The sequence below is a fragment of the Arvicanthis niloticus genome, chromosome 10, assembly GCF_011762505.2.
Source record: "Arvicanthis niloticus isolate mArvNil1 chromosome 10, mArvNil1.pat.X, whole genome shotgun sequence".
Classification (NCBI taxonomy): Eukaryota; Metazoa; Chordata; class Mammalia; order Rodentia; family Muridae; genus Arvicanthis; species Arvicanthis niloticus.
The window spans coordinates 8213729-8234276 of NC_047667.1; the positions used below are offsets into that span (position 1 = coordinate 8213729).

General features: G+C 43.5%; 1 protein-coding gene across 26 annotated transcripts in view; it reads left to right on the top strand.

Annotated features, from left to right (window-relative positions):
• Positions 1–20548, top strand: part of Clasp1 (cytoplasmic linker associated protein 1) — a 222816-nt gene that overhangs the window by 77242 nt on the left and 125026 nt on the right. For all 26 annotated transcript variants that reach the window (XM_076941001.1, XM_076941002.1, XM_076941004.1 and 23 more), the window contains exon 8: positions 3917–3984. In XM_076941001.1, coding sequence (XP_076797116.1) covers positions 3917–3984 — 68 coding nt within the window. The remainder of the gene's footprint in view (positions 1–3916; positions 3985–20548) is intronic.

Consider the following 20548-nt stretch of genomic DNA (forward strand, 5'->3'; position numbering starts at 1 on the left):
CTAATAACTACACATCAGAGTCAATATTAGGCTGTCTTGAAACCTCTGCCAACAAAATTAGTCCAAAACTCTTCAGTTTAGCTTCAGGCGATTCTTAGGACAGGGCCAGAAAGCGCAAGAATTGTCTTTAGTTAATACTATTTTCAGAAATGTCTGGAGCTGGGCCTCCATAGTTCACATTGCTCTGAGTGCTGATGTCCTCCAAGCTTCTGCTAGGATGACTGACCCATAAGCTCTGCTTCTAGCATTCAGCCAGTTTCCTAGCCCGAAGTCCAGTCTTCTCCATTCCTCCAAAACTGAGCATGCTCAGGCCTTACCGCAGAACTGGCTCATATCTTTATACCAACTTCTGTCTTAGTTCTTTTTTTTTATTACTGTTACAAGCCATCACAAGTGTCTTAGAATTTCTGTTGCTGTGAAAAGATACCATCACTATGGCAACTGTTATAAAAGAAAACATTTAATTGGAGGGTGTTTACGAGCTCAGAGGTTTAGTCCATTGTCATGGTGGGAAGCACTGTGGCATGAAGGCAGACATGGTACTGGAGAAGGAGCTGAGAGTTCTACATCTGGATCAGCATGCAGCAAGAAGAAAGTGTGAAGACACTGGGCCTTCCTTGAGCACCTGAAACCTCAAAGCCCCACACCTCCTCCAACAAGGCCACACCTCCCCCAACAAGGCCACACCCCCTCCAACAAGGCCACACCTCCTCCAACAAGGCCACACTTCCTCCAACAAGGCCACACCTCCTAATTGTGCTACTCCCTATGGGCCTTTGGGGGCCATTTTCATTCAAACCACCACAGGGAGCAAGACAACTTAAAATAAAAAAAAGCATTTAGTTGGGGCTTTATGGTTCCAGAGGGTTCCAATCTGTGACCTTGATAGTGTGGGAGTTTAGGGGATGGGGGACAGACGAACATGGCAGCAGTCAGGAAGGAAGGCATAGCACTGAAGTTGACTCCTTATGTTTGCAGAGTTTAATGGGAATGGCACAGGTTTTTGAATTCTCAAAGCCCATCCCCAGTGACACACCTCCTTCAAGACCATACCTTCTAATCTATTCCAAACATTTCTATTAACTGGGGACCAAGTATTCAGATATGAGCCTATGGGGCAATTCCTATTCAGAGCACTGCAATGTCCCACACCTTTGCAAGGTATTGATATTGAGACATTCAGCACTCTTACCATTTTGTGGTTCTGTATCTTATGTGCATCCAGCACCTAGTGCAGCAGGTGTTTAGTTTGATTGAGTCACTGAAGCCGTTCTGCCTGCCTACAAGTAGCAGACATCCTCAAAGGTTAGTTTTCTATTCTGCAGTGTCACTTTCAATGTATAGAACTGATATAAGAGAAGTAGCACCTTACTGGTTATCTTAGGGTTTCGATTGCTTCAACAAAATACCATGACCAAACACTAAGTTGGGGAGAAAGGGGTTAATTCAACTTGCACTTCCACATTGCTGTTCATCACCAAAGCAAGTCAAGACAGGAACTCACACAGGGCAGGAACCTGGAGGCAGGAGCTGATGCAAGAGGCCATGGAGGGGCTCTGCTTAGTGGCTTGTTTCACATGGCTTGCTCAGCCTTTCCTATAGATCCCAGGACCACCAGCCCAGGGATGGCACTACCCACATCCTCCCCTATTGATAACTAATTGAGAAAATGCTTTACAGCTGGATCTCATGGAGACATTTCCTCAAGGTAGTTAGTTTCCTTCCTCTCTCATTACTCTAGCTTACACAAAAATAGCCAGTGCACTAGGCCCAGAGTAGTCCTGTTAGAATGCAAATGAGGTGATGCTAACCACTCATCTCATACCCTTAGCCAGAGGTAATGTGGCCTAGACCCCTATTCTGATGGTATTCGGAAAGTTCTCCCTGCTCCTGCCACACTGCCTGTTCTGAGCATCTGTGTCCTTAGAATTGCCTCTTAAATTGCTGTGTTCGAAGCTAGCAGATGAAAGGCACTACTTGAGTGTCTGTAGAGTGCTTTGTTGGTGTTCAGCTGCTCATAGCCAGCCAGGTTGCAGGTCTCTTACATATAACCAGGATAGGAGCCATAACTAGCATTGGCACTACTGAGAGGAGAACGGGGGAGTTAGTTGACCTGGAGTGTATCAATGACAAAAAGGGCATCCTGTCTAGAGTTCTAGGTGAAGACAAAGGTGCCAGGAACAGTGTCCTTTCTTTGGGTGTTCTTCTGCCTGGTTGTTGTTCATAGGGTGTGGTTGAAACGACCACACTGCATAGACCTCACCCCTTGGAGAGAGCCTACAGTACTGTTTTCACAAGTGCCGTTTGTGACTGGGACTCTTCCAAGAATGTAATACTCATCCTCTTGCAGAAACTTCAGAGACAACCAGATGAAAGCGATACCTCTGCCCTAACTTGTAAGCTTCCTGTCATGGACCTGTCATGGCAGAGGGTGTGGCTGTGACACAATAAAGTGGTACCCAAGTCAGGGCACACCCTGGCAGCCTGCGCAATGAGCCTATTTATGGGCTTGCCCAGCCATCTAAGATCTTTGTTGCTTTAAAAAGGAAGGTGATGGAAACATCTTAAGAATTGACATTAAGGCATCTGGATCTTTAGTAACCACCGATTTGAATGTGAGTGATAGTTTTACTCATGTTTGGCCCTGAGGTGACAATTGGACTTTTAGTTTAGTCTCCATTTTGATTTGTGGGTAGTGGTGGTCTGGAGTAAATTTGGGAAGGATTCTGAAGGAGTATCTGGGGCCTGGGAGCTTTGAAAAGATTGCTGACCTCTCTCTTGTGAGGTGGGAGGAGTAAGGCACAGTGAGAAGTGGGTTTACCCCCTTAATTTTGCCAGTTGTATTTTTGGCTTGCCTATTACTTAGGCTTCAAGCTCCAGAGGGAAGCAGCCTTTGAATTCAGCATCTAGTTAGCTCTGAGCTAAGCATACAATGGACACCCCAGTATTTGTTGCATGAACAAGTAAATGAGTCACCTAAGGGCGGAATATGTGAAGTTCCTAGTGTTCCAGGTAGAAGTCAGAAACGTGGCCGGGTACCAGCTCCCAGATAGCCTGATGTGACTCTCAGAGATGCCCTTCTACACTGTTACCAAGAGGACAGGGAGCGCCCATCTCAGCCTCCAAGGAACATTGATTCTGGTTAAGAGAAGATGTGTGTGTGTGAGATGGCTGGCTCTCAAAGGCAGGATGGGAGGGCAAGACAAGAAAGCACTGGCCTGGTCCTGAAGTGGGTGGCAGCTGATTGAATGGCGGGTGCTGTACCTCAGAGCATCCTTCTGTCTCACAGCAGAATGAACGGACTGTCTTGCCTGGGAAACCCCTGCTCTTTTACTTGTAAGGCTGATACTTCACTGCCTTTCACTTAGTCTTGGTGTCAGCTAGGTTGGAGTGTTGACCCATGAGTAGTTTTGCTTACATTTCAATGTCAAGGTAAGATAATCTTTTATAAGAAGAGCCATGTAGATCTTTCAAGCTGAGACATGTTCAGCCACAACATTTGTTTTTAGAAGGAGTTATTTATAATGTTTAGAATCAAGCCTAAGTCAGGGAAAGCCTGTGATCTGAAAGGAGTGCATTATGAAAGCTTTATCCAAGGCAACTGGTAGCTTGCATGAGACATGCAAATATTTAAAACAAATTTAAAAAATGTCTTTCGCTCTATCACTCTCACCTTATTCTCTTTGAGGTAGGCTCTCTCACTGAACTTGAAGCTAAGCTAGAGGCCAGCCGGACCCAGTAATTCTTCTGTTTCCTACCCCTTACAGTGTTGGGATTACAGCTGTGTGCATGGCCACAAACCGTTTTTAACATTGGTGCTGGGGATTTGAACTCAGGTCCTCAAGGGCAGTCAACAGTGTTTAGTAATTGTAAATGTGATGATTGATATTCCATATATTGTTTTGTTTTCAAATAGGTTGAATGTCATTTTTACAAAATTTGATGAAGTCCAAAAGTCTGGAAATATGATACAGTCTGCAAATGGTGAGTGGGAAAATCAGTCTTCATTTCTGCATTTTTCAATTTCATGGCAGTAATGCTTTTGGTATTTCTAAACAGATACTATATGTTTCATTAAGGTTTCAGTAGAGGTTTTGAGGTCTTAAAAGTTAGGTTTCTTCCATCTACTACTCCTTTAGAACCTGCATCAAATCCATTAGATAGTCTGTTCTCATTCCACTGACTTGCTGGAGCAGACCCAGTGATACTGGGCCGTCCTGGCAACATGGGGACCTGTGCTTGGCTCGTCTTCCTCCCCATGCCTGTAACCTGTGTTCATTTAGCATCCAGAGTAATCCTGTTAGAATGCAACTGAGGTGATGCTAACCACCCATCTCATACCCGTAGCCAGACTGGTAATGTGGCCTAGACCTCTATTCTGATGTCATTCGGAAAGTTCTCTCTGCTCCTGCCATAGGGGCCAGCCTACTAAATTAGACTGTTCTGAGCATCTCTGTCCTTAGACTTGCACTTCCTGAAACCCTGCTCACCTAGTAGCATTATGGCCCTCTTCTTGGGATGCATATGGTCTGGAGAGTGATCTACAACAGCTCTATCTTCTGTTGTAAATTAGTAAGTTTATTAAATGTACAGCAAGCCAAGTAAAAGGATAAATAGTAGGTAACGGTTAACATCATCAAATCTCAGCCTCAGAACATCCAGCCAGAGCCTATTGGTGTAGTAGCCATCTGGCGTTCACAAAGAGAATCTCAGTCAAAGCAGTTATGCCATCTTGGGTGAGGCTTCCAAATGAAAGAACAAATAGCAACAGAGAGCGATGACCTCATCAAACTGGGTGCTGGCAACATCTGCAGAAGCTGACTGGGAAGTTGAGGCAGTCAGCTAGAGTTCCCAAGGGAACTTTCTCTCTGCGGCTGAGCATCCCACAGCTGACGGTTCCTTCTGGCTTCTCTTTCCCACTGCAGGCACTCTTCTGTTGTGGATAAACAGTAGTAACCTCTGTTAGAAACAGCCTGCTTTCTGTTTTCAGGGGTGCAGTGGTTTACATTTGGGCAGTTTTGCTGTTATCTTTCTGCACTGTCACAGTGTCAGAGGGGCCAGGCTGACCCTAGCAAAGGGGACTTGGAAGATAGATACTTGGCATAAATATGCTTGGGCCTGACGTTGGAGACACACACAGCCTTGTTTCCAGAGCCAGCTTCTGGAAACATGCTCAAATAGCGTGTGATGAGTTACCAATGTAATGCACACGACCCCCTCCCCCAGCCTGAGTGTCATACCAGAAGCCGCCCAGAACACTGTACTCAGGGTTCCAGAGACCGCTGGCTCACTGTTTGATTCTTCTTAGCTGTTTCGCTCTAAGATGCTTGCTCACTTTTGAGGGTAGGATCTTCACTGTGTTCCCTGTACTTACTGTATTCCCACTGAGCATAGCTCATTGCATTACAAGAATCCCTGGCCTGTGCTACATATGTGATACATCTTGTTGTATAAATATGGAAAGGACTGTGACATGTGAATTGTGGCCTGCCATTTATACCTCTTGGCTTGCCTTCACTATACTTGTGATGATTATTTGAAGACAAATGGGCAACTTTTGTGATTCCCCAAAGGAGGAAAATACAGAAGTCAATTATTGTAAGAATGAAAAGCCATCAACAAAGTATTTTGTGTGTGTAAGTATGGTGTGTACGTGTGTGACTTCAGGCACACAGATTACGGTACTTGTGTGAAGATCAGAGCACCACTTCAGGTATTGGTGGTCACTTTCTGCATTGTTTAAGATGGGGTCTCTTGCTTCCCACTATACATACTTAGCCCATGAAGCTTCCAGGAGGTTATACTGTCTGACTTACGTGGTTTCTGGAGATTTGAACTCAGGTGTGCACACTGAGTCACAGATACTCTGCTGACCTAGCCATCTCCCCAGCCAATAGCTGTTTTAGAATTGCTAGGGCTGGGCTCAGTGCAGTGGCACGCTCCTTTAATCCCAGCATTTAGGAGGCAGAGGTAGGCCTCTATCTCATATCTGTGAGTTCAAGGTGAGCCTGGTTTACATACTGAATTCCAGGATAGCTGAGGCAATGTAGAAAGATCCTGTTTCTAAAACAAACAAACAAACAAGCAAATGAATGAATTGTTAGGGTTCATAGAGCGTACCGTCACATTTTGAATAGCTTGAGATTGAGATTATAAAAGAAGATTTTTGTGTATCAGGGCAAAACAGACAACTGATTCCAGGTCTTGGCTCACCTCCTGTGTGTACTTACCATCCTTCCATTGATAATCCTAAGGACCTTGTGTTTGGACAGCATAATTTTTATAGACTACTCGGTGACCTAAATTACTTTCTCCTTTAAGGTGTATTGTTTTGGCTTGGTTTTAGACATGTTCTAATGCTGTAGCTCAGCATGGCCTTGTACTTACTATATAGCCCCAGAATGACCTTGAGCTTCTGATTCTGAATGCTGGGATTATAGGCATCCCCATCTCACTCATTTCGTTTTCATATAATTATAAAGATAAGCCATGTTAATGAAGGCAAGTAAGTAATAACATAACTGAGCTATTGACGACAGAACTCCTTACCCTACATTTTGTTAGAGCTTATTTTCCTGTCATTGTATAATGTGTGTTGCTCAAACCTTGTACGTGTATGTATACTTTTATATCACCTCCAAGATTCTGCCGTCAGTAGGACTGGGACCAAAGCGTCTCCAGAGGGTTCAGGGGTGTCTGGGGCAGAGCCATCCAGACAGTGCTGAAGACAAGCTTTTCCTTCCATATGTATATTAGGTTAGTTTGTGTTGCTTCTTCAGTGGGAAAATGATCACCACCAAGAAAGTGCTGGGTAAGAAGCAATAGTCACTGGGGCTGGAGAAAGAGAACTCAGCAGTTAAGTGCAGTTGCTGCTCTTGCAGAGGACCTGCATTCAGTTTGAGCACCTACATCTGATGCTCACAACTGCTATCTCCATTCCAGGAGATCTGATGTGCTCTTCTGGTCTCCTCAGATACCTGCATGTACCTGGTATGTGGACAGATACGCAGGCATACAAACATAAATATAAAGATAAACTGTAGTTGTGGCAGAAGAGAGTAGTCACTGTAAAACAGAATCCGTGATTGGAGTCTTACCTAGAAGAGACTAAATATCCTTTATGGGTTTTACAAAACACGTGAAGTATAATTTAAAACTCAGAAGTGCCAAAGCTGGGTGGCTTCAGTTGCCTGACTGAAACATTTATTTCTACATGCCTGTATGTAAATACTGTCCCCAAACTTCCTAAAATATTTTCCACAAATTGTGTGTGTATGTGTATATGTCTTGTGGTATGGATGTGAAGTGATGCAGTGTCCCCTCTAAGACTCATGTGTTTTCGGCTTGGGTGTTCAGAGGTGGGGCTTTGGGGAAATGGTTTGATCTTCATAACTCCAACTTCTTGAATGGATTGATCCATTGGAAGATACATAATTTGATGCTATTGTTGGGAGGTGGTAGCAATTGGTAGATTGGACCTGATTGAAGGAAATAGGTCACTGGGGCATGTATCTAGAAAAGCTGTACCTTGTCCCTGGCCTCATCCTGACCCCCTCTCTGCTTCTTTGCTGCCATCTTACCTTCACTGTCTCACAGGTCAGGTCAGCCACCCAGCTGTGCATTATTCTCTGAATCCAGGGTTAAACCAAGACTCCTCCTTTAAACTCTTGCAGGTAGCACTTCTTGTTTTTTTTCTCACTTGAGGGACTAAGGCAGGAGGACTGTTATGAATATGAGGTCATCCTGGGCTACAGTGTGGTTTCCAGTCCAGTTTGTGGTACAGTGTGAGATCCTGTCTTAAAAACAAACAAACAAACCAACAAACCACATGTTTTAGAACAATAAAACATGATTAGCACAGTGTGTCTGTGTCTGCAAGTATTGTGAACTTAGGAATAGGTTTGAGGATGAGAACAGTTGTTTCGGGAATCTATGGTAAACGTGGCAAATGATGAGGAAAACTTAGCTGAAAGTTTCTTGAAGCCCCCTAGTACATTACTATGTCTGACAGTTGCTCCACCTCCCAATAATGACATCATATTATGGATCTACCAGTGGATTAATTCATTTATGGAGTTAAAGCCTTCAATGATAGTGATTTCTCCAAAGCCCCTTCTCACTTATCAAATATTCAACACACAAGCTTTGGGGGAGGTACTTGCTGTCCAATCCTAATGAGATATATACACATATGTGTACAACTTGGGGAAAACATAAATATATTTATATGTATTTAAAGCTATTAAAGCTAAAATGTTTAAAAGGAAACAATACCATGAATGCAATCTATTAAACTTTTTGGAGTTCCTAACCTAAATAATCCCTTTACAGTAATTTTGAGAGCTCAGGTACTCACCAACAGTCTACAATCAGACTACAACCCTCCAAACCCAAGCTGCATGGTCGTCTTCTTGCTCCAGTTGTTGAACTCTCAGCTGGCGTACAGACATGCAAGAGCAGTGCACAGACATAAAGCATGCCCCTCTAACCTTTGCCTCGATAACTCCCAGGGTGATAACTCTGAACTGCCCTGGGCTGCACACTGTTGGTCGTCCACTCATTGTTTAAGTCTGTTCGCTCTTCTTTCACTAGTGACCAAAGTAATTACTTTTGTAAATGTACATATTAGTTTTAGGGCTTTTGTGGCTTCTGTGGGATTGTCACCATAAGCAGTCATGTCATCTGCACATGGGGACACTTGTTCTTTCAGATTTGTCTTCCTTTTGTCTTCCTTTCTTGCCTTGGCTTACTGTGTGGGGTGGTGTAAACAAAGTTGGACGGCTTTGGTTCCTGTCTGCACTCTTTAACCACCAACACGATGATTGTGAGTTAAAAAACAAACAAAACCAAACCAGAAAAGCTTTACTGGAGTCTGGAGAGATGGCTAAGGGGAAGAACGCTGGCCTGGCCTGAAGAACCAGATTCCATTCCTTGAGCCCATATGGCAGCTTACACTATTTGTGACTCTAATTCCAGGGGATCTAATGACCTCTTCTGGCTCCCAGAGGCATTGCATGAATGGAGTGTGCAGAGAGACTGCAGAGAACACCACCATCTCTGAATCTCCACACTTCATCACCTTATGCTCAGTGTCTCCCTTTGTCTGCCTGTTTCTCCCTCCCTCTTTTCCTCCCTCCCTCCCTCCCTCTTTTCCTCCCTCCCTCCCTCCCTCTTTTCCTCCCTCCCTCCCTTTCTCCCTCCCCGTCTCTGTCTCTCTGGTTTTTTCTCTATCTTGTGCATACCCCCATACACAGACATACACCAAAAAGCAAAACAAAAACCAAAATCAACCCTTTAAAATAATATCCTTATTAAATTGAAGTAGTTCTTATTTGTTTCTTTTTAATTACAAACAACTTTGGGATTTAATTTTCTTGAATGTCATCATATGTTAAAAATACATTCAATTCACTATCTGAAACTTCACTTTTATGTATGTGGGTGTGGTTAGGTTACATGCTTATAAGGGTGTACTTGTGTCTGGGTGTACATGCATACTTTTAAAAGTATGCAGTTCAGGGTTTTTTTTTAAATATCAAAAAGTGTACACTCATCCTGCTGTTTAGTTTTGTGATATTTTATTACTTCCCAAGCCCCATGTCCGTTAGCATACATATTCATAAACCCTGGAAACCTACTTTCTGTCCATCTCTGTATGGTTTTGTTATCATGGACGTATCATGGACATTTGGCTTTTCTGTTTGGCTTCTTGCACAGAACAGTGGTTTTAGTCTTTAGCCAAGAGGTTTAATTTAGCCATGCTAAATTTCTAAATCAATCAATTCCCCCCCCCACCCCCCACCCCCGTCTTCAGATTATCACTGTTTAGCATTGTCTTGGAACTTGATATGTAGTCTAGGTTGAGATCCCTCCTGCCTCTGCTTCCCAAGTGCTGAGATCAAAGACATGCACCATCATGCCCAGTCTTGTGGCCTGGCTCATAAATAGAGGCCTTACCTCAACTGACTCTAAAATAGAGTCCCTTCGGTGATCTGTGCCATTCAGGTTCCTGACTTGAAATTGTACCCACGTGTGGTCAGTGTTAGGATGAGATGTGCTGCTCAGTGAGTGGTGACCAGAGTGTGGGTGTGCATGGACCCTAATCAGATGTATAGCCAGTGTTAGGAGCAGCTAGCAGCTAACTGAAGTGGGTAAATACCCTTCCTATGTGTCTTCTTTTGTCACTCTTTAGTTTTACAACCTATGGCAAGCAAGCAAATTCTTGGCAGTGCTTGCTTGCTGTTTGCTTATCTGAAGAATGAAACACCCTGTGAAGATTTGCAGAATAGTGAGATGATGTACAGGACCCTTAGCACTGTGCCTTGGTGGAGCTGGTGCCCAACATGATTGGCTGCCCAGCTGACTTACTTCTAACATAAAACGAATACCATATGAAAGTAAATTCACACTTGTGATTTAAAAAAAAAAATGTTTAAAATTATTGGAATATGCATTGAAGTTTTCCCCAAAAGCACCGTTTTTACTTCCATGGGGTTTTAATGTCTTTAGTAATAGGAGAAGGAGAGGCTCCTTTTTTTTTCACCCAGGGGCCTCTGTAGTGTTGTAGGGAGCGTCATGGACTCAGTACACTAATGACAGTGTTTGTCTTTCTCTGCTAAAGCAGCAAGGTGTTAATCTCTACTTCTGCAAGAATCTAGAATGGAGGATTTTGTCTGTTGTTACCCAGCTTCTGTTTCTAAAGGTTTGGAATCATTTGACAGAATAGTAGCCGGGCGTGTAATGCAGCACCAAATTTCCTCATTTTTGTTTTTCTAAGAAGCCGGTGGACTCTGTTTAACCGCCCTCGCTGCGCTGGCTTCAGATGCCCAGTGGTAACCTACAGGGTCACACTTCTACACCCTAAGACTTTGTTCTTTATACCAATTACAGTTGTAAACAACCAAGTGGCCTCATTTCAGCTTTCTTGCTATAGGTGTAAGAAATACTAGTGTGGTTTTGAATATGCTTGGGCCAGGGAATGGCACTATTAGGAGCTGTGGCTTTGTTGGAGGAAGTGTGTCACTGTTCGGGTAGGCTTTGAGACCCTCCTCCTACCTGTCTGGGAAACAGTCTTCTCCTGTTTGCCATTGGAACAAGATGTAGAACTCTCAGCTCCTCCCAATGCCACATCCGCCTGGATGCTGCCATGCTTCCTGCCATGATGATAATGGACTGAACCTCTGAACCTGTAATTGTTGGCCTTTTAAAGAGTTGCCTTGGTCATGGTGTCTGCTCACAGCACTGGAAACCCTAACTATGACAACTAGCAATTCTTTTACCCAGCGTCCACAGGAATTTCACAGTAGCTATTTGTATTTCCAGTTAGATGCTTCATACTTGCCCTCTGCCTGGGGTCTGCTGCCAGTTGTCACTGCAGTCACCACACAGCCAGTGTTTACCTTATCTCAGACAAGTGAGTCACTGTGCTGGAATCAGTAGCTTGATGGGTGTTTCTGTGGGTCTGTTACTGCACAGTCTCCTCTCTGACAGCCACTGATGTAAGGTGACCCTGGTTCATCACTCTAAACGTGTTTTCTACATGGGAGTGTCAGCTCTCTGGCAGTGGTAATGTGGCAGTCAGAACTGGTGCTGGAATCACTAGACATGTTGGTGCACCTAATATTCTAAGCAGTCTGCCACATTTAATTTTTAAAACACTCTTATTTGTACATACACCTGCTGTGGCATTCAGATAAGAGGTCAGTTCTCCCCTCCACCGTGTGAGCTCCAGGGCTCCATCTCAAGTTGTCAGTCTTGGCAGCAAGTGCCTTCACCCCTGAACCATCTCAGTGATTCTTTTGCTAACTTTTATTTTATGTTTTAATAACCTATCTATTTACCTACCTACCTACCTATCATTTTTCAAGACAGGATTTCACGGTAGCCCTGCAGAACTTACTCTGCAGACCAGACTGGCCCCAGACTCACAGAGATCCACCTACTTTTGCCACCCAAGTGCTTGAATCAAAGAAGTGCACTACCACCGCCCAGGCCTTTGCTCATTTTTAAATTGTGCTATTTTAAGTCTTCGTGACTGAACCATATTACTTCTTTGTAGACTTTTGAATTATAAGACTCTTAGCATGTAAATAATTTCTAGGACTCTCCCCCCCCCCACCACTTGTGCAGGCTGTCCTCTCTCCTTTATGTGTCAGTATATAAAATTTATAATTTTTGATGAAGTTGAATTCATGGTTTTTTTTTTTTTTTTTTTTTTTACTTTTGTTACTTGTGGACAATGACACTAGTTTCAGCTATTAAAGCACTAAATTAGTACTAACTTGGATAAACTTGTTTTGAAAAGATTAATTATTTAACTTTTGGACAATTTCATACATGTATATGGTACATGTGATCATACGCACCCCATCCCATTGACCTCTCTTACCCTTCTTTTCTTCTCTGCTGGCCCTGTTGTCTCATCTTCTTGTCTAGCTCACTCCTACTCTCATGGCTTCTGTTCTTTGTTTTTTTTTAAGGTGCAGGTACTGAAAATAATTATCATAAGCACATTTTTATAAAATTACGAGTGTTAAGGGTAAGACCTTTAAGGAACAGATAAGGCTCATCTTGGCTTATATGCCTTGACATACTTAAAATTATAGTCTATGAAACCAGTGGGCTTCATTCCCTTGTGAGTGTGATACGATTGTGACTGAACTCAGCAATAGAGACATAGCCAAGCAGCCGTGTGGAATGTGCTTTCTGCCTGAAGCAGGCACTTCATCCCACACAATGCTTCCTGGTTGCTAGGCTACCCAAAAGCTTTCAGTTTTTTTCTGGCAAAAATATGGGCATTAAAAATATGTTGTTGTATAGATGTGTTTTTTTTTTTTTCTTTTCCCATCTCCATATAATTAGCAAACCCCTTGAAGCACAAATTACGGTGTTTCCTTCCATGGTTTTCAAAAAGCAAATTATTTTCCGTGTACTTTTTTTTAATCAAGCAGATGTGCTATGCTTCCAGGAGAATTGGACTCTCAGAGTGAAAGAGCATTAATTAGCGACTGGTCAGTGTTCTTTATCCATGGCCATTTACCAATCTTGAGTTGCGTATTTGATTGACACGAGGCCCTGGACATAATTTGGTTAGAAAATTCATGTGGTGTTGTTTCCTAAGAAAAAGTAACATGTTAATGTGGAAATCTAGAAAGCGTCATGTTGATTAAATCTCTGGAAATGCCATAGTCGGTAGCTAAAGGAAAGAACAAAATATTAGAGATAAAGTCATACATTCAGTTATCTGATAATTATATAACTCTTGTCTGTTACACACACAAGAATATATGTCGGCTATCATCTTGCTGCGAAATACAGCCTTCCTTACATTTTTTTACTGTTGAAGAGTTGTAAAAATAAGTTGTAATCACTGACAACATGACCACTGGGAAAGGTAGGCCTGTGTATTTTGTAATAAGTTTAAGTTGTAAAGTGTTACCTAATTCAACTTGTTGGAGGTCAGAACTCCCTGTGAGCCTGGAAACAAATCACTGATGAGCTCAGTGAGCAAGTTAGGTAAGGTCTGGAATGTTGCCAGGTGTGGCCAGGACAAAGCCTTCATTTAAAGGCGAGCCTTCATGAAGTGGCCAACCCTCTATTATCCACTCACACAGCTTTAAAGGCAGTGGTTCTGGATAAGTAGCTCAGGTGGATAATGGTCCCTTCTGTGCCTGCTTGTTTATTAGGCTGTGCATCTCACAGGCTTGGAGAGTTCAGAGTCTTAGGAAAGTATTTCCAGACTCACAAATAGGCAGGCCAGGCCAGCAAATGTGTTGAGCTGTGATGAGAAGTCTTCTCCATATAGCCTATAAAAGATTGCCTCTTGGCAGTGCAATAGAGTAAGCCACGGGGCCTGCCGGTGTCACGTCCATGTGGGACTGAGGTCCTGTACACCTCGTTTGAAGGTGTATAGTAGCTAGGGAAAGGGAGTTTCTTAAGGGAACTGAGAGTTGGTTTGCAAAATGAATAAGCTATAAAGATTCTTATTATAATACGTGAATAAAGACAGACAGAGGCAGTCCCCTCCCTGGCTGTTGTGAAAAACTCAGGGCGAGAGTCTAGGCTTTTATTTTGGAATGAGGTGGCAGTTGTCACAGTGCTTCTCCTGAAGAAGGTGTGGGAGGAGAGTCTGCTGATGCCTAAGCTGCTGTGAGAAGGGCATTTTTAGCTGGTACCGGATCACTGACAACATGACCACTGGGAAAGGTAGGCCTGTGAATTTTGGAAAGTGTAATTATTACTGATGTATTGGTAGGTCAAGTAAACAGGACATTTTATAATCGTACTGTTATCTTACACCCTTGGGTAGAAAGTAAAAAAAAAAAAAAAAAAAAAAGGGTTGCTGTGAGTGTTATTACAGGAGGCTGGGGAGATGATAAGGCCTGCAGATTAGAGTAGTAAAGTTGATGACCTTTAACTACTCGGAGGAAGGACAAGCAGAAGCAGAGGTAGCCAGAAGTCAGTCCTCAGTGGTTCTTTTGTGTACTTTTAGCTTTTCTGTGCTCCTTTATGTTCTTGGAATGTTGATTATGGGGATAAATCTATTTTTATTATCTAAAGAATTTGTTAATACACTTAAGCTGTCTTCAGAGTCTCCTGGCTGGGAATGTCTGCCTTTCTCCAGCTGCAGCTAAAAGGAAACCATAGTGGCAGTAGGCTGTTATTGCCTTCCAGTCCCCATGTGGGAAGGGGGATTCTGTAAGGTGATGATAGCTGAGGAGGGAGACTACCCAGCACTTGCTGCCCACACACTGTCCTGCTGCCTAGCCTCACCTTCCTCGGAGGATTTGCCCAGGCTCAGGCAGTGCCCAGAGGACAGGTAAGGCTCCACAGACAGCAAGTCTGTGTTGACTACTGAGTGCGGCTGCTGGTCTAGAAGCAACCTGTTGACTGGCCTGCTGTCCTAGGGGTCACATTCCCAGCAGACCTAATCTATTGTCTCTGAAGGACATTGCAAGACCCTTCAGCTGAAGCAGAAATGACGCAAAGTGCAACCACTCACAGTGACCTGTATTCATTTCTCTTCCACGTTGGGGAGCTGAGCTCCTTTCAAGTACTTTGGCACTGTCTAATATTGCAGGGATCCTAAAGGCACGTATGTCTATCTTGTTTGCAATTTTTTATGTGTATGTGTGTGGGTATGCATGTGAGTGAAGCCAGAGGTTGACTTGGGGGAGTGGGTTCTCTTCTTTCACCATATGGGTCCTAAGACTGAGCTCCATTCATCAGCCTTGGCAGCAAGTGACTTCACCCACTGAACTGTCTTGCTGGCATAAGATCTCTTCAACTGAGCCTGGTTCAGATGAAACCCAACAGAAGTTTTATTTTGACAGAAAATAGTCCTATTGGAAGTTGCTGTATCTCTGTTCCTATTCTGTTGATACTTTACTGGGTTAAAGCAATGGTAAATTTTGTACCTTGTAATTGCCTCTTGTCAGGGTTACTGGTTGTTTAAGCTGTTTAGGAAATCAATACCTGGGTAGGAGTGTTAAATAATTCATGTTCCAAAGAGCCCTTCATTTGAGGGTTTGAAAACGTATTACTGATGATAATAGCATTTGCCTTGAGCTGTTGCATTTACGGGCTATTTTCTAAACTTCAGGGCAAAATAATCTGGAAGTCAGTGGTTGGAGGCCTTGAAGAAGCCCTTGCTAAACTTGAATTTAGCACAAAAATCACACTTGTGCTTGGAAGCTCCTTTCAAGCTACCTGCCCTCTGTTACTGAGATACAGCTTAAGCTGCAAATGGGATAGCAAACAGAGATTCGAGGCCACTTCTGGGCAGGGGCATGTCGTCTGAATATCTGTCAGTCTGTGGCTGATAAAAGAGAGGTTGGCAGTGTACACGTGATAGCGACAACTGTTAGTCACTGTTTGATATTCTCAAAGCACATTCTTGCACTTTGTTCTTTTTGGTTTTTGTTATCCTCAGTAGGCAGCCCCCGAAGAGCAGGACTCAGGTGTCAGGTTTTCTGTAATTGGGTCAGTGTCAGGACACAGGAAAACTCCACATTGCTGTCTGAGATCAGTTTTCCCCTATCTGGCATGTGCTCTTGCTTCCTAGTCCACTGCTGTTGTTAAAGCTGGAGTTAGGTTTGCTCCTATGATTCTGAAACTATGCCATGATCAGTAGCAGCTGCAGAGAATAACTCAAAAATGAAAGCACTGAAAAGGACAATAAAACAGGCATTGAAGCCAGCTGTGGTGCCTCCTGCTTGAAATAGTAGCACCCAGACGAGGATAACAAGATCAAGGCACTGGCACTCCGTCACTGGACAATGTTCTGATGCGATGTTTCTGTCAGATGTTTGCTAAGGAGCTTTGGAGTTGTGGGGTAGGATGCTGCCAAAGGAAACATGACATTCTGCCTCTGTGATCTTCCTTTTCCAGTCCAGAAACCCATGGAAAAAGCACATGAAATGTCTTATTCGTAATCTAGCTAGCCCTGCTCCTCAGAATGGTTAAGGCCATCTGAAGACACTGTGAAAACCTTGAGCAGGCTAGGGAGACTGTGGCCATGCATCCTGACTGTAGTTCTGGACAGAAAGGGCCCTGCTGAGGACTAAGGGACGCCAGACAGATTGTGCCACTGGGTAATGAGACTGCATCAGCCCTGGTGCCTTAGTCTCGAGTCTACTGAGTTACTATATGAGGTTGCTTTGGGGAAACTAGTGTGGGCTGTGTGCGAACTCTTACTTTAGTAAGTCTGTAAATGCCATTCTTTCCCCAAAGTTTATACTACAACTGTAAGAACTGGAAAGAAGTGAGGGGGTTGGAAGTAAAGGAGTTTCTTTTTTCATAGAGAAGTGCGGCCCTTTGCCTCTCTCTAAGGCCTATGGAAGACTGAGGTTATTGAAGCCCAGATGGCACATGGGAAGGCATATTTGCACAAAGAGGAAATGGACCACAGTGTAATCACTGCTAAGTACCATGAACAATTTGTTAGGAGGCCATTCCTAATTTGGATCTGAGATTTCCAACTCACTTGCCCTTGTGCCTGCCTAGTGGCTGTCACAAAGAATTAGGTCACTATGGCCACACTGATAATTAGAGTGACATTCCTGAAGACTACAAGTTCAGATATGATAGCTGTAGGCTTTAGGCTGTACTGTGAAGTAAAGGGCAGATGCAGATTTAATCCGTAAAAAGATATGTGGTGGGTCTTGTTAATCCGTCTTCTCACAGATTGTCTTAGGTGTTTATGTTTTTATTTGTTTAAAACTTTATATTGAACTTTCAGTTTTTGGCCATCCATATATAACTCTGCTTTGTACCTTAACTTAAACTTGCCTCTTTTTTATGAATTATTAAAACTACAAGTCACATGCTTCTTTAAAGATGCACTCTCAGGCTGGAGAAATATGTATAGCTCAGTGGGTTCAAGCGCTTGCTGTGCAAGTGTAAGGACGAGAGTTTGGAATTCTAGAACCCACTCAACATCAGATACAGGAACCTAAAACTCTGTGGAAGGATAGAGGGTGGAAACTCGTTTTGGTTACTGTCCTGTTTCTGTGATTTAAAAAAAAAAAAAAAAAAAACCACCTTGACCAAAGCCATTTATGAAAGAAATAATTTGATTTGGCTTATGGTATCACAGAGCCAGAGTCCACTGTGTTAGAACAAAAGAATAACCGAGAACTTATAACTTGACTGATCTTTAACTCTGAGGGAGGAGATGGGGGTGGGCAGGGAGGGAGCTCGAACTGGGAATTAGATGAGTCTTTTGAAACCTCAAAGCCCATTCCAGTGATGCACCTCCTTCAACAAGGCCGTACTTCCTTATTGGCTTCGTACTTCCAACTGGACCAAGTATTCAAATATGTGAGCCCACAGGGGCCAGTCTCATTCCGACTATCACAAAACGTTATTCACCGTATTGTTTGTAAGTCCAGTTTGGGGAACATGATTGGTTGTAGATAAGGTCATCAGGGCAGATTCCCATATTTGAATCCTCAGAAGAGGGTGTGAGGAGGGTCTGAGGTACGGTAGCTCTGCTAGTGGAGGACTTGCCTAGCATTCATGAAGCCAAGGGCTCTGTACTGCCTTGTTCTGGGAGTTCCCTGTGTGCGGTTACTGTGATCTGTCCATACCATATACCCAGTGCCTACCAAAGTACTTGAAGATGTAGCAGGTCCATATGGAGTTTAAATCAGCACCCAAAGGAAGTGGGTGGCTTCCCACACCAGGTAGCAGTAGGCTCCCAGTCCTTGGGTAAATTGTCCTGCCTGGGTTTGTTTGTTTGTAGTAACCCACAGCTTTACTCATTTCCTTAGAGCTCAGAAGAGACTATCCCCTCCAGTCCCAGTAGGTTCTGTCTCCATCCCACCAGTTTCCTCGAATCTCTTGCCCTTTCTTATTGCCTTCAAGAGGTGCATTACCAGCTAGAAGAGCATTAGCCCTTTAAGAGTGGAACATACTTTTGTTTTGGACAAAGGGTCTGAGGTGAAGTTCCTGCATGACCTAAAGCTGACTCCTGCAGGAAGGATAGAAAGAACTTTGATTTTGTTTCAGGCAGGTGTCAGTGTTAGCCTAGCACTGTGTAGCCCCGGTCGTACTGGAATTACAGCTATACACTGTCTCTAACCCTGGCTTTAGAGGGAAGCTTGGGGTGCTTTATAAATTGAGTATAAACTTTCTCACACACTGTCCTCTGTCATAATTGGACAATGGGGTTATTTGGAGAATTGCCTTAGAGGCTGGAGGATGTTGTGGATAGCCAGTGCATCAATCAATACACCTGTGTCTGGCTAGGATGATGAGGATGTGGGGTGTGGTCAGTCCCTTGGTCTGTTTAGGCCAGGTAATAAACCTGTGATCCTTGTGTGAAGACAGGTAGCACATAAGTCATTTCAGTAAATTCGTAACTGTAACTTCTGAAACTCGTCAAGAGTCTCTTTTACTGGATGTAGGACGATTATATATCCCCCCTCTAGTACGTATACTTGGAATCTCCCACTACTTGACACCCCTCGAGCTTCCCTTTGGTCACTTCCTGTTTTTAGCCTGCAGTTGTATAGCCTCTCTACATTAACAAATGACAGCAAGAAACCCAGTTTGGTTTGCTCTGGTACCTGGATGCAATCAAAAGAATTTACAAAGCCAGCTTTTATGCAGTGTTGAAACAAGTTATTCTTGGTCTGTTACTGTTTGCTTTGTAATTATGTCAATAATTACAGCAGTGTGAGCCCTAGCTAACTGTTGAGTAGGCTGCAAGCTGATGCTGAGGTGCTGCTACATTTGCTTTAAGCATATGTATGCTGTGGTTTTCTGACCACAAACAGCCGTCAGTTATAATACACAGCTTTTCAAATAGTTAGACTGGGAATTACTCAGACTTGAGTGGACATTGTTGTAAGAAACTGACTCATTAATTGTTGAGTGGATAAAATACTTACCCACAGCTATTTATTAGAAAAAACTTTTAGATTCTTAAATAATAACTTAGATTTTTGCAGGATTTGAAGAACATAACCTCCAATCTCAGCAACTAGGGGTAGGGGAGTGGTGGAGGAAGGGGTTTAGGATTTAGAAGTCATTCTTGACCATGCTGAGTTCAAGGCTGTCCTGGTTATATCTCAGGGAACAAAACTCAGGATAGACAAGATGGTTCAGTGGGTAAAGGTGTTTGCCACACAAGCCTGGCTACTTAGTTCCACCCATGGAATCAACATAAACCTGTTGGGAGCCGACTTTTAGCAGAAAGCGGCTATCAACTTTGAAGCCATCTCGAGCCATATATCTTGATAGAGACTTGTTTTTCAACAGCCTACAACAGCTGAGCACATTCTGACAAACATCTTGTTTATCCCACATAGCTTGTTTTGCTGTTTAGTGACCCCAGCTGCATGGTGCACGTGGTAAAATGTCTTCACCTGTGTTCTCCTGCTTGTGCTTATAAATACCCAGGATTTCCTTGCAAGGAGTATATATGATACAGCAAACGAGACTTGGCTATAGACCCTCTGGTTTGTCTCCATTCTTCAAGTCTCTTGCCCCTGCAGCCCCACTCTCTCTCTTGACCAGAGCACTTAGCCCCAAGTGTGGGGCAGAGTGGTCTGAAACATAGTGGCCCCCAAGTGAGGGGCAGAACGGAATGGAGCTGGCCGTTACATAAACCCATTGGGTAAAGTTGCTCTTTGACTTCCACACAGGTTCTGTGATGTGATGTGTGTGTGTGTCTGTGTCTGTCTGTCTGTCTGTTGTATACATACACACTTTTAAAGCAAAGAACACAAGTCTTTTTCTTCCTTTTACTGCTTTGGCATCTTTTGCTCTGTGGGTCAGTGAAGGCTTATATAATGTACATGTCTTCCTGGGAGGGGCTTGAAAGTAGCTGAAAGTTCATATCCAGGGAATGCAAGAGTTGGTGTGAGTAGGTTTTCACTCCCTTTTCTCAAGTCCCTGTGCAGGTGACTAACCAGGGTTTGCAGGTATGTGAGGACCATTTTCTGCTCCTGATGGTCTTGGTGTCTGGAGAGCTCACACAGTGCTGCCTTATTTCTTCCACACTCTTGCTCTCAATGAATGGGTCCCAGTTTATGGTTCATAG